Raw genomic sequence first — 14,072 nt, 5'->3', positions numbered from 1 at the left:
GTTAAGCTGCAGAGAATCAATAGAGAACCCCAGGCTGCGGCGTCCCAGATGGATTTGAAAATAGCTGTAAGGATTCTGTGACCACTTGGACGTAGAAGGATCTTTGTATCCTCCAGGAAGTGCCAGTGTCGCTGAGAAGGATGACGTCTGGGTTTCCCACCTGGACCGGCTGCCCTACGACTCGATCTTGGATAAGTGGAAGACAAATGATGAATGGGACCAGAAGAGCAATTTCTAAAAGCTCTAAGCAATCAGTTTCTTCCTAAAATGCTTTTCCACACTTTCAATGTTTGAATGTTTGGTTGTGATAGGTTAAGAGACAGATTCTGTGGCACACAGGTTTATTTAACAATAAGGTATATAAGTACGAAATGAGCCATTTGAACCAGTTTATACAGTGATTTCATTCTCATTTTCTGCATATTTACAGTACTGTCTAGCTGCTTGATTTACATTAGAGAATAGTTCCTCATCAATTCAAGTTTAATGCGAGAGAAAAATGCTGCACAAAACTCTCCGAACACAAATCAGCAGTCAAACAATTACATATTTCCCACCACAGGCAAAACAGCATCAGTACTTAATGACAATTTCTTTAGAATAAAGAACAGACAAAAGCAAGGTTTGAAAATCTGCAAGACAATCGCTGGGATCGGGCCAGGTAAAAAGAAACATTCTGGCACCTGTGAACATGAACAAGTTTCAATGCAAGCTTCTCTTTCACCAGCATGTTGTGTTTGTGTGTGCAATAGGTATCCTAGGTCTATACAAATACGTTAATCTCCTTTAGACTCTGCAAACAGGAAAGAAATTAAGGCTTTCCTAAAGGCAGTCCTTTTGAAAAAAATGGCATATTAGAATAAATTAGCCAGGAACAGGAAAAACTGAGAAACTGGCGAAAAACTTCACAGACAACTTTACAGACTTCGCAACACAAATACAATATTTATCTGCAAAGGTACAAAATAAGGATATTTTTTTTGTTGTTTTAAGGTTTTTTTTTTAAAAAGTCAATTGCAAATCATAAAAGAAAAATAAAATAAACCAGCAAAGACCTGGGCGAATTCTTACAATGCTGGTCTGAACCAAAAATATATTCTTTGTCTTTGTTTTCTTTTCAACAGCAATTATTAAATCACTCTGTTTTCAGAAAAAAGGAGTTTGTGGTGTAAGGAAAGTTCACAGTCCGTAGGCCTCCAAAGACTTTTTCTAAAATCAGTAAATAGAAAAAGAAAATCTCAGCGGGAAACTGGAGCAGGCCTTTCTTTCTGTCTCAAAATGCTACAATCCTTCAACGAACCTCTCTAGCGTGTCTCCTGTCGTGTCGCCCACCATGTTCATGTCGTTGCTCAGCCCTCCTCGGTTTGGTGTGTTCAGCTGTGGGAGCATTGCGCTTTGCTCAGGTGTTCCCATGTGTCCCTGGTCCATAGAGCCCGACATGGGGCCGAGGCTTGGGTGAGGGGAGCTGGAGTGGAGAGCCCCGTGCTGCGGCGAAGGATGGGGTTGTATCCGCGGGGAGGAACCGGAATGGGGGGCTTGTTGTGAAGGCGGCCGGGGCGACTGCACTGGAGCTGGGGAGCGGACCTGGTTTCCCAGGGTGTTGGCCATGGTCTGACCAGGTAGATGAGCTCCAGGCTGGCCTTGGCCCTGCAGCAGATGAGGCTGAGGACTCATCGGGTTGGCCTGCCCAGGAGAGCCCATCTGCTGCTTCATCATCTGATTCTGAAGCATGCGTTGCTTGAGGTGGTTCGAGATCCCTTCCATACCCATGCCGGGCTGGCCCATCTGCGACATGGGGGGAACCGACCCCATCGGACCGGAGCCCCCTTGCATAACCAACTGCTGATGCGTGCGGAGCTGGGAGAAGCCTGGGGGTCCCTGCTGCTGGGGGGGGAACTGGCTGTGGCCCTGAGGCATTCCCGTCTGCTGCTGCATCTGCTGCATCCGGAGCAGCTGTCTGTGGTACTGAGGGCTTCCATTTTGAGCCGTATTCATCATCTGGCCTTGAGGACCCATGGGGGCCATACCCTGGGGACCCACCAGCTGAGGAGGCTGCTGCTGCGGAGCCATCCCGGTTCTCTGCATTTGGTTCATAGCTGCCATGGCCTGCATCCCAGGCTGGGAGCCCAGCAGGACCTGAGGGTTCTGCTGCTGGACCTGTTGCTGCTGCTGCTGCTGCTGCTGCGGCGCCGCCTGGCTGGCCTGGTACTTGGCCGCTCTCTGTTTGATGAAAGCCGCCATGAGGTGAGGATTGGACTTAAGGATGGTCAGCACCTGCTGCTGTTGCTGTGGGGAGCTCGGAGACTTGAGGGTGTGCAGTAGTTCCTGCACGGCACTTGGCGTAATATTTCCAGGCATTACCCGGGGCATGTTTGGCTGCTGTGGTGTCATTCCCTGTTGGGGGGGCCCCTGAGGAGGCATGACACCAGGCATTTGGGGGCCCGACTGCTGTGGCATCATGGGCCTCTGCATGAGCGGGGACTGCTGAGACATGGGGGTTCCCTGAGCCTGCTGGGAGGCTGTGGGGCCTTGCTGAGGAGGGACCAGTGGCTGATGGCCTTGGGCATTCTGCATTCCCACACCCCACTGACCCTGCGAAACAGCCTGCATCACCTGGGGGCCCCGGGGACCCTGCATCATCTGCATTTGGTTCTGAATGGGGCTCATCATGCGTGTCTGGTTCATGGGCATCCCGTTCATGGCGTAACCCGGCTGCTGCTGCTGCTGCTGTTGCTTCGCCTTTGCCGCCATCTCGATCTGTTGCGCCACCTTCATTGCTGCCAGCAGCTGCTGCTGCTGCTGCTGCTGCTGTTGCTGCGGTTGCTGAGGAGGAGGAGCCTGCTGCTGATGCGGCATGTTAGGCATAGGGGACAGCTGCTGATGGAGTGGCGATGACTGTGGCCCAGGTTTACCTTGCGGCCCAGGCGTGGAGGGCTGACTGCTGCGTCCGTTGCTGGGGAACCCTTGGCCCAGGTTGCCGGGGTTTGGTGGTTGTTGTTGCTGAGGGTGGTTAGGCATGGGCTGCGGAGTCTGGGGCGTGTTAGGTTGCTGCACAGACGTGGGGGTTTCTGGAGCAGATGAGGTAGGTGGAGATGGCATCGGCATGCCTCTTCCAGCCATGGTGGCCATTCTGCGGCGCATCATCTGGGCCTGCTGCAGCCTATGCTGCAACTGCTGCTGACGAAGCTTCTGCTTGATGTTGAGGCAGAACGGAACCGGACACTTGTTCTCCTGACAGTGCTTGGCGTGGTAACAGCATAAAGCAATCAGCTGCTTGCACACCGGGCATCCACCGTTGGTCTTGCGCTTGCAGCCCTTAGTGTGCTGAACCACCCGCTTCATCTTCTGGCAGGACGCGAGCGAGCAGTTGGCGTTCCTGCACTGGCAGGCGTGCACCAGAGACTGGATGCAGCGCTGGATGCTGAGGCGCCGACTCTCCTGAGGACTCTTCGAGGCCTCGCCGCCCTGACTGTTGCTGTCGTCGTCGATACCCAGGCCCCACTTCACCATCTGGTGCTCGTGGCCCTTAGTGTTGTAGCAGTTAATGCACATGTCATAGTCCTGATGACAGATGAGGAAATGCATGTTAAACTGGAGATCTGAGCATTTATCCAGTCTCTAAGCTCTGAAACGTAATACTATTTGAACTTCTTCTCACATTTACCCGCAGATTTCATGAATTAGGGTCTTACCTCACAAACAGTGCAGTGCCAGCGAGTCTCCACATGATGCTTGCATTCGTTGCATGTGTAGACAAAGCGATCCTGGCCCTGGTTGTGCAGCTCCACCAGCATGCACATGGAGCTCCACTTGCATCTTCTGAGCGAACTGAACTCCCAGTGCTTGTCCCTGGCCAAAGTCAGGAAGGCGTCACGGCCGTCCATGAGGTCGCAGGTCAGCAGAGGGTCGGGGTCCATGATAGGTGGGAGGGTGTTAATGACAGGCCCCGAATGGAGGTGAATTACAAAAAATACCTAGAAAGGAAAAAAAGATATTGTAGCATTTAACAGCTGCTTGGCTGAATTATCTCTTGTAGGGTTCCCATTAAAGTTCAACTAAACGACAGGTTTCTCACCTCCTTGTGTTTCTCCATGGTGGCGTAGAGTTTTTGAGACAGATCATTGGCTACATTTGGCATGCCAGGCTTCTTCTTACTGGATCGACTGACGCTGCTCTTGTTCTTGTTGGTTTTCTTATTATTTTTCTTTTTGGCATTCTTGCTGTCAGCCTGGACTCCCTTGTAGGGAAAACACAAACATTTTGGAAAACGGAGTCAAACCATGATTGTGTAATTAGGCTGAGTGGGTCTACTTTCGCTGGAAGGTTTTATTAAGCCAACACTTCAGGGTGATCAAATCTTTAGTGCTCAGCTGATGGTATAAAACAAAGAGCTAAGTCAATCCAGCTATCTAACATACCTCTGTTGTCTCTGAGGAGGCCGTGTTCTCCTCCTTCTTTCTCTCCTCCTCCTCCTGCTCCAGCTCCTTGATGCTCTCCTCCAGCACATTAGGCCAAAAGTCGCCCTCAAAGTATGGCAGCTCGTTGGCACTGGTCAGCCTGTCTTCTGTTGCCTGCTTGAAAATGTCCTGAACAGAAACACAACAACTTCTTATCTCAAGCAACGGAGAAGCAGAACCACCACATCAGAAAAATCACCATGTTCTTGATTTAAAACTTCCCATTATTAGCGTATTTGTGGTTGAATTGCAATTTTTAAACTGAAATTAACTCTAAAGAAGGCATATAAGCTACAGGCACAAATGTCATAGGTAAACAAAATGGTTGTAAAAGCATGAAATATTAAAAACGGAAAAAAACAAACAAAAACTTCCTGTTGAAAATAACCACATTTATTAGAGACTGGGAATATGCCTGTTTGCCACAAAGTATACAAGATTTAAAAAAAAATATATTAATACCCATATTTTTCCATCATATCAATCTTTGGATACACCAAAAACAAGCTGAATTTTTTCCCCCAATTTGTAAATTTTGCTCGTTATCAGTTTTTCCGCTTGAATTAGCTCCACTTAGGTGTGACATTATTCCCAGAGATTTAACATAAAATGTTTAAAAGTTCCAATAAAATGCTCATGAAAACTATATTCTTGTTGAATGGGGCAATTTTAACAATGATTTCTGTTATATTGATTATTGATAAAGACTCAGGCCATTTTTTAATGTTCATGTTCAGGCACAGTCGTCAACTTTCCTCTTATTTCTAAAGACAAACTCCTCAAACTTGTTTCACAACAGAAATTTCCACACATCTTTCTAAAATGCATCGTTTTATATTAAATGTCTCAAAGTGAATTATATCTGTCTTAGTAACTTTTTTTTTTTTTTTTGCTTGTTTTCTAACCTTGTAATCATGTATGATCCTCTCTGCAAACGCCTTGTCAAGCATCTTCCTGTACCACTCCTGCAGCCTTTTGGGTTTAGGGATCTTCTGGTCCGGAGGGTGGCAGTGGAAAATATAATCATCTCCTTCACTAGGTGGGCAGGCCCAAATGTGACCCATTACGTACCTGCTCAGAAAATACACAATGAGCACTACGTTCCTATACCACATAGGAGGAAGGTGAAAAACACAGGGTGCTTGGACTTACCCAAGTTTCCTCACATACTCCAGGTAGCCTATCAAGATCTCGTGGTACACTGCAGTCCTTAGCACACGTGGCTTGAAGAAGTGAACGCTGTCGAGGTATGATATGTAAACCCGTCTGAAAGAAAAACAGGGCAAAGCATTAAAAGCCTAAATAAACTGACAAATTAATAAGACATCTGTTAAGGTTTTTGTTGAACTGCAGGCATTACCTTGTGTTTGGAAAAGGGCAATCGGAGCCATACTCCTGTACGTGCATGCCGAAGAAACAAACGTCCACGCCGTCGATTTCCTCGAATGCAAAAAGTGCTTTGGTTCTGTAAGGGAAGCTCGCCACCATCTCACCTGGGTCTACAAACCTGTGGGCGCAACAACAAATAATCAGCCACAATACAAACAAAAGAAAAACACAATACATACAAGATCAAAGGGCAATGTAACTTTATCCATCTTGGGTGTAAGCTGCCTCACCTAGACTTCATGCCAGGCTTAATATCCACAGTTTTATCAGAGCTGGCAACAACTCGCACAAACACTTCACCAGCTTCTGGGTGGTTCTGCCTTTTTAAGTACTTGTTTACTCTGTCTTCAATGTACGTCCCCAACCTTGTAGTCTGCAACCCTGGTAAAACAAAACCATTTTAAAATTAATTCAGATCAAAGACATTTAGTTTAGTGTAAAATATTAACCTTTTTCTTTTTCTCACAAGTAAACTCACTTTTTGCTGAGAACTTGTTCTCCTTCCTTGTTTTTCCAGATTTTCTCAGGCAATTGTCACACACGAAGCTGGAGACAAATTAAAGATTTGGTCAACCTACAAGGCTTTTGGAAAATACAGCACTTCGCAAAAGTCAATTGATTTTTGTCAGATCATGAGTAGAGCATAACAGTTGGTTGATGCTCTTTTTTTGTAACCAATAAAATGCTGTAAATTGTGGTGAACATTTATATGTGGTCAACTTCCTGTTTTTGCAGATTCTTCTCTGTAAATTACCCAAAACTAAGTCAGATTAGACAGAGAGTGTCTGTGAACGGCCATTTTCAAATCCTGCCACAGACTGTCCGGTAGATTTTGGTCTGGACTTTGATTAGGCCAGTATCAAACATTAATCCACTTTGATCTAAACTATTCCAATGCAGCTCAGGCTATACGTTTAAAGCCACTGCCCTGCTGATTAAACAATTGTCTTCCAATATTTAACATAACTGACCAGTAGTCATCTCCATGGTAACGCCACAGCACGATACTGGCAACACCATGTTTTGCTGGGGAGGTTATTAGAGGAACTAAACATGTCAGAGTAAAAGGGTGAATAAATGTCTAAAGAACTTTACTCTGTTTGTCTATCACATAAAATTGTCTATAAGGTCGCAGTTGGGGTATCAATACTTTTATGCTCCCATAAGAGCATATTTAGTTTGTTTTAGTCACGGTGTTGAAGAACAAGACTCACCCAGAGGGCCAAATGACATCGTAGTGCAGCACACAGATCTGATGCATTTTTCTTCCACAGTCTTTACATTCAACAAACCTACAAAACAGACAAACATATTTCATTTTCACCAAAAGTTACATCGAAACAGTCCACTCAAATACTGTTGAACTTCTTGTGCTGGCCACAGCGCACTCACGGTTCAGGGTCCAACGTATCGTTTTTCTTCTTCTCAAACTGATCTTTAGATATTTTCCTACACGGAAGAGAAACAAAGAATTACGTTGACGTTGGCTCATATGAGACAAGAAGATGACTCCCGGCAGGTTTTCGGGCTTGGGCCACTCACGTCTGCGGTTGTGCCGGGTCGTCGCCCAGGTTCACACTGTTGCCCTGGATCTCATTGAAGCACTTCTCACAATAGTGATACCTGTCGGCAATAAGGCCATATTTGGGTGAACTGCAGCCAGCACACACAGTAGCAGCACAGGTGGGAGAGCGCAGAGGGAATGGAGCACATGGCAAGAGGGACGAACCGAGCATGGGCGGATAGACGGACAGATAGATGGACGGACAGACACACACAGGCAGAGGTACAAGTTAGTCACAACTGAACTGGTCATGATTCAGCGTCTCATGCAAACTGGAAAAAACGATGAGGAAGGCAAAATACTAAAAACTTTACGTTAAGAAAACGTTACCAAAAAATGTGAAATTATTTCAAACAGCATGCTGGCTGAATGGACACTTTCACTGTAATGGTTTATGACATGACAACATGCACCAGGGATGGTGGGAGTGGATGTCAGGTTGGTCAGAAGAGGCAATGATGCAATAACAAATACATAAGCTTTTATTTCGAGCTAACACAGACACTTTTCATCTATAAATGCAACCTTTAGTCTGCATGTAAAGAGGTGCATAACTGGCTAAAGGGGACATTACATTTTGACAAAATTGCATTGAAAGCCAATAGGTTAAACAATGATTCATGTAAATCTCTGGAAAATACTTGTCATTAAGATGGGAAACATCAAAGCATTTGCAAGAGTAGGAAACTGTATTGTGTTGCACTAAGGCGCAGTGGCGCATTCAGAACAGAAGGGGGGGCTTTGGTGCCAGATTCTTGTGAAAGTAAACCTTTGAACTGACACAGACTGATAAAGAAAGATGTCAGTCCGTCCTGTGTGCAACCCTCGATTATTACTATCTCATTACCTGAACGTTAGGGGGCGGGGGATGGGTGTAAAGTGTAAAGAGGCTTTCTAAACCTTTACAAGGATTCAAGTACAGCCCCCCCAACCAGTGTAATAACACCCTCCTACCTGTTCTGGTAGCTGTAGTAGGTGCTGTCTCTGGAGATGGTACACAACTGTTTGCCGTAGCAACAAAGCGTCTGAGGCGAAAACTCGTACTGTTGATAAAAATAAGAAAATATTATCGTCCAGACTCCTCTGGAAGATTTCATCTGCGGTCATGGATATATGAATATAGTTTCAAATAAACAATCCGGTATCTAATTTAGTATGTCTGTCATTAAAAGCAAAGACATTTTTGAAATAAAACATTATTATTTAGTAAATACACTAAAATGCATAATTTCTTTAAGCATTGGGGTGGTGTTGTGAATTGCAGGTCCACTTCCCCAACTAGAAAAATACTGACCAACAAAAGCCGCTTGCAGTTCTGTTTAAAAGTGCAAATACATCTCAGCGGAAGCTTAAAATGATGAAAATCAAGTTGACAGCTTGACATCTGGTGTCCGTCTGGTATGAACGCTTTCAAATAATGATATCTCCACGCACTGCCTGAAAGGCCACGTGTATTTATTGAATTTTAAAGCGTACATTTGTATATTTTCATTTCAATTGCTCTAAAACATGTTGAAATTGTTCAGCATCAACTTCCATCCTCTTAAACTTATTCCAACTACAACCACAGACATTTTTACTGGCTCGGATTCTGAATCAGATTTCATTGTGGATTTTGACTAAGCCATTCTTAAAGTTAAATATGGTTTAATCTAAACCACTGCGACCTAATTTTTCCTTCCACCTTGCATTGTTTTTTTGTTGTTGTTGATTTATCACAGAAAATCTGTAATGAAACAGATTAAATGATCTATTGATAATTTCAATGAGTTACGGGGATATTAATCCTTTTTCAAAGCTCCACAACCGTGAAGTGAAGGTGCTGTTAATAAAAAAATAAAAAATAAAGCACAGCGTTGTGTTACCATCTCACCTTCCTGCCACAGCAGTAGCCCAGACCCTGCATGACGGGATCAATCTCTGCTTCGAACACCTCGGCCAGCTTGGTGCAGTACTTGTAGACGCGTGACGTTTTGCGGTTGTACAGCCAGGCATTGTTGAACATGAGCCAGATGTCGTCCACGTACTGCCACGGCTCCTGGTACTGACCCGTGTCCAGCTTGCGTTTGATGGTGGATAAGTCGATGGGGTTCTTCACTATGTCGAAGTAGTCCTGCAGGAAGACGGGGGAGACAAAGATCCCAGTTCTATCACGGTCTGTGTTTCGGAATAAATAAGTCTGCTCAGGAAATTGTTGACACTTACAGGAATGCCGAGCACCATGGGGTCTACAGGTTGCCTGAAGGGTAGGGACTCGGGGTCTTGTCTGTAGAGGGCCTCAAGAGTGGGCATCAGTGCTTGTCTCAGCTCCTCTGGTTTGAAAACTGAATGGAAAACAACTCTTCAGTGGAACTAATTAACAGCTTTCTTAAGTCGGCCTAAACATTTATGTACACCATTTGTTTCGCAGTGGAAACAAGCAACAATCAGGATTTATTGATGGCTTAATTAGGCTTTTAGGCCAATTTAGGTTGGGTCAAACCTTTAGTAGTTGCAGTAATACTGCTTATATGTTCACAAATTCCAAACTGTGCGTTTAATGATATCGGTTTAATGTACTGCTACTTAGTCCAGGCTTAATCAGTTGGAGCATTTTAGATTCTTTAAGTAATGAAACCTAAATTCCTTAAAAGCTAATAAACTGTAAAGCTTTGTCCTCAAATTCTTCACTCTCCGTTTAATGCCGATCCTAACTTGTTAGCAGTAAAATGTCATTACCGTCGATCCCATTAATTATCAGGGTTTGAGATGGATGTGCATAGGAGAAGAGCAACAATTGGAAAAAGTGCTCAGCTTTATGTTGTTATGTTGTCTATTTGGTATCAGACAACAGAAACATTGCCTTGGTGCGTTGCCGTTGTATAAGGAGACTAATATTTCTAAAGACTAGATTTTTCGAGTCAATATAATAGATTACATTGAACCGCTGCAGTCCTAATATGATTCATCACTTTTATCTGAACTCAAACGTATTTAATACATTTTAATAACAGTTTAACCAGCAGGGGATTGTATCAGAACTGAGATTTCCTGAAAAATCTGAAATCTGGCTTTTTAATCACTCAGTGAACTCGTCCTTCCTGCACCGATGAAAACAATCCTCAGAGAGGTTGCAGTGACTGAAGGAAGGGCACTGACAGTCAGCCATGTTCAGTGTCAGTGAGAAGTTTGAAAACGAAGGACAGAAAATGTCTGCGGTTTGTTCCATATGCAACAAAGCCAGAAATTCAGCAGACAAAGGAATACTTGACCATTTGACACAAAAGTTGCCGTTTTATACTTTCAGGCTTCCACCTCTACTGATGAACAAGTTGGAAATCCCAGAGTTAAGGTCAGGATCTACACTCTGGGGAATAAACACAAAGGCTGTGACTTTAATAATGTTACCTGTGCTAATCGCTAATATAAGTTGCTAAAGCTAGTTTAAAATGTCAGCTTATAAATAGATTCAGACACCAAGCAAAGCTATCCTATCTATATTGTGTTAAATGCAACATTGCAGGCGCAAAGGCCTTTTACCGACTAACAGCAAATTGGTCTAAAATGTTAAATATTATATAAGATATAGATATGTTACATATATACATATATGGGAGCTCTGTTTGACATTTTTAATCCAGAATACTAATTGTCCACTTTGTCATCATTCTGACCTTTTTATTATTACAATCCTGATTTACACTAACTGCTCTCATACGTTGCAGCGGCATGATATAGCTTTCGTTCCCAATATAAATAATTAATGGTGGGCTATAGCAGGGTCTATATCTCCTTCTATTATAGCTTAGGAGAGATCTGACTTGAACAGAATCAGAAAAGTCTGGTCAAAGCTGTATGAAAATCAGGTTGTCAGAAACTGGTCCTAAAATGTTAATATTGTCAACAAATAAAACGTCAAAGTGGATGAGCAGTCTTACTTTTCTTGCGGTTCTGAGCAGTGGAAGCAGCTGATGTGCTGTTGGACGCACCGTCCTCCTCTTCTTTGGGTTCCACCTTCACCTCTGGCTTCTTCTCGTCCGTCTCCATCGGTTCCTGCTTTGGTTCTGCTGCATCCGTTTCCTCCTTCTTCACCAGGGAGGGTTTGGTTTCATCGTCCTGCTGGGTAGCAAGAAATAAAGCCCACATTTACCTTCACAGCTGTGCTCCAATTTCTCTTCAATGCAAAGTAAATGTACGTACTTCCATCTTCACATCATTTTGCTTTTTCCCAGACTTGCTGTCCTCCTCCTCTTCTTCTTCTTCCTCCTCTTTGACTTCGGATTTGACCTCGGAGCTGCTCATGTCAGGCAGGGCCTGCTGGGAGCTCAGCTCAGCCACGGAGCCAGGAGTGGGTACTCTGTTATCGATACCGGCAGCAGCCTGGGACAACTTCAAGGAGTTAAAGAGACAAAATGATCACTACACTAATCATTTTATCAAATAAGGATGAATGATGAGAAGATTTTAAAAGACCAGCCAGGAAGTTGTATTTAAACCAGCGGCGGTATTAGCAGGGTTCGTACACTTCTCCCACAGTAAAATTTAAGAACTTTTCAAACATTTTCAAGGTAAGTTTTCAAACTAATACAAATGAGCTGAAAAAAAATTTACAGTTTCATTATTACATTACATCATTTATTACTCTGATTAATGTTTTGTGATGGTATTCCAAAGGGAAATGGTATTTGAAAAAATAACAAAATTGTACATTTTAAAATGTTTCTCACACAAAGCCAGAAACAAAACACTAACACCTGAGAATTTCAATAACTAACATATAAAATTTATGTCAATGTTTATTCAATTACACTGACCAATATGTCCTTAAGCCATTAGGAATAATAAATATTCGTTACATTGACAGAATACCAACAAATCTTAAGCTAAATGGCCTTCCTGCTTATATGTAATGCTTAAACATAGCATAAAAAGAAAGTTACAAAAAGCTTCTAAAAAATATAAATAATTTTTGTAATTCTAACCGACCTAAACCAAGAAAAGTTTGGTCTGACGTAACGTCAGACAGTGAGAAAAAACATGTTTGTATCGTTTTATTAGGTGTATAAAAATATCTAAGTAACACTTTGCAGATTTAGGCTGTTACTCCAGTGTTAAATTGCACTTTATTACAAAACTATGCTGTTTGAAAATCAAGCATTTCAAGGATCTTATACAGAAATCGAGCACTTCCCAAACCTTGAAAACACCAAATTGAAATTTAAGCATTTTCAAGGATTTTAAGCACCTGTACGAACCCTGTATAAGCCAGTTTTTAGCATTCAGGCAGAACAAGGATCTCACCGGTGTACTAGGGTGCTGAGGCTGCACAGAGGTGGGCTGCTGCATCTGGCTGGGGGGCTCAGAGGGAGGCTGCAGGGGTGTCAGAGGCTGGGAGGGGTCAGGGGGAGTGCTCATAGCTGCAGGGGGGCGAGGAAGGCTACTTGGAATGTGGGTTGGGGTGGAAGGGGGTCCTACTGCAGAGCCAGGAGTGGAGGGCTGCGGCGGCACCTGGGCCTGTGTGGGAGCATGCTGCTGCTGCTGCTGCTGCTGCTGACTGATGCTGGTTGGAGGGGGTGTGCCCCGGGCGGGTTGGGTGGTGGGTCCAGAGGGCAACTGGGAGCCCAGTGCATTCAGAGGGAGGTTAGAGGTTTGTTGTTGCTGGGAAAAAAAAGGGAAGTTCACTATTAGCACTGCCTAGTATTTATTGGGCAGACGACTAAGTTTCATCCAACTTCACAGATCATCTCACCTGTGCAACGGCAGCCTGTGGCATAGTCTGACCCATGCCTATATTCACATTCATGGCTCCACCTGCAGCACCAGGATACTGACCCTGTTGCAGGTACTGGCCTTGGGCGGCTGGTTGAGACATGCTATTGGCATGATTACCCATCATGCCTTGGTTCGGGGGCATCCTGGATGGAGACATGCCCATCTGAAGAGTGGCAGAGATGACACAAACGCATCAGAACATCAACAAATGGATTTTTACAGAAAATGAATTTTACTCTGAATCTAGACCAGACTGCTGGAATCATAACCAAAGAACAAGATATTAATCAAAGACATAATTAAAAAAAAACTGTACTAAAATGCAGAGGAGGAAATCAGTTTGAGTTTTTAATGAAAGAGTTATCAAGAAGGGAAAAAATGAAACGTTGAAGATTATTCTTTTCTATACAGCTGAAATGTGAATTATCACTATTGTGGATTATTTATTCAAATAAATTTAGGCTTCACTTTCCTTTATTTCTTTAGAACAAACAAAAACACCTAATGTATTAAAATAGTTGAAAAGGTGATTTTTGCAACGTGTTCTTGAAAGAACCCAACATAATAATAATAATCATAAAAGCTGGGAAACCAATCTCACCACAGAGTTCATGTTCATCTGCTGCGGATGGCTCATTGGGGAAGGAGCCCTCGCTCCCATGGGTGCCTGAGGCATCTGTGCATTCTGCATCGCCATTGGGTTAAACTGACTGATTCCTGTGGGAACATATTTATGTACAATTACATACCTCTTCAGGGGAGTTGATGTAATTTAATATTTCAATGCCCGAATGGGCTGGCAGGGGCACTAAATAAACTGACTGAAAGAGTGGTTCAACAATCTCGGGCTTTACTAAACAGCTTCATCAACACAGTGTTTACAGTTATAGGTTCTGATATTAATTAGAAAC

General features: G+C 43.7%; 1 protein-coding gene across 7 annotated transcripts in view; it reads right to left on the bottom strand.

The window, feature by feature from the left end:
* Positions 1–324: 324 nt before the first annotated feature.
* Positions 325–14,072, bottom strand: part of crebbpb (CREB binding lysine acetyltransferase b) — a 37,971-nt gene continuing 24,223 nt past the window's right edge. For 2 of the 7 annotated variants that reach the window (XM_016673515.1, XM_016673516.1), the window contains exons 12-31: positions 13,763–13,878; positions 13,139–13,324; positions 12,691–13,047; positions 11,590–11,778; positions 11,328–11,508; positions 9,616–9,734; positions 9,284–9,523; positions 8,365–8,453; positions 7,389–7,499; positions 7,239–7,295; positions 7,061–7,138; positions 6,325–6,392; positions 6,077–6,227; positions 5,818–5,964; positions 5,610–5,723; positions 5,363–5,528; positions 4,419–4,586; positions 4,076–4,237; positions 3,693–3,974; positions 325–3,561 (exon numbers count right to left, since the gene is read on the bottom strand). In XM_016673515.1, coding sequence (XP_016529001.1) covers positions 1,282–3,561; positions 3,693–3,974; positions 4,076–4,237; positions 4,419–4,586; positions 5,363–5,528; positions 5,610–5,723; positions 5,818–5,964; positions 6,077–6,227; positions 6,325–6,392; positions 7,061–7,138; positions 7,239–7,295; positions 7,389–7,499; positions 8,365–8,453; positions 9,284–9,523; positions 9,616–9,734; positions 11,328–11,508; positions 11,590–11,778; positions 12,691–13,047; positions 13,139–13,324; positions 13,763–13,878 — 5,261 coding nt within the window. In that variant the 3' untranslated portion in view covers positions 325–1,281. The remainder of the gene's footprint in view (positions 3,562–3,692; positions 3,975–4,075; positions 4,238–4,418; positions 4,587–5,362; positions 5,529–5,609; positions 5,724–5,817; positions 5,965–6,076; positions 6,228–6,324; positions 6,393–7,060; positions 7,139–7,238; positions 7,296–7,388; positions 7,500–8,364; positions 8,454–9,283; positions 9,524–9,615; positions 9,735–11,327; positions 11,509–11,589; positions 11,779–12,690; positions 13,048–13,138; positions 13,325–13,762; positions 13,879–14,072) is intronic. The other 5 variants (XM_016673518.1, XM_007556399.2, XM_007556400.2 and 2 more) reach the window with 3 other exon arrangements.

Source organism: Poecilia formosa, unplaced genomic scaffold (assembly GCF_000485575.1).
Source record: "Poecilia formosa unplaced genomic scaffold, Poecilia_formosa-5.1.2 Scaffold78, whole genome shotgun sequence".
Classification (NCBI taxonomy): Eukaryota; Metazoa; Chordata; class Actinopteri; order Cyprinodontiformes; family Poeciliidae; genus Poecilia; species Poecilia formosa.
Note: the sequence above shows the minus strand (reverse complement) of the source record. Positions and strands in the feature narration are given on the sequence as shown.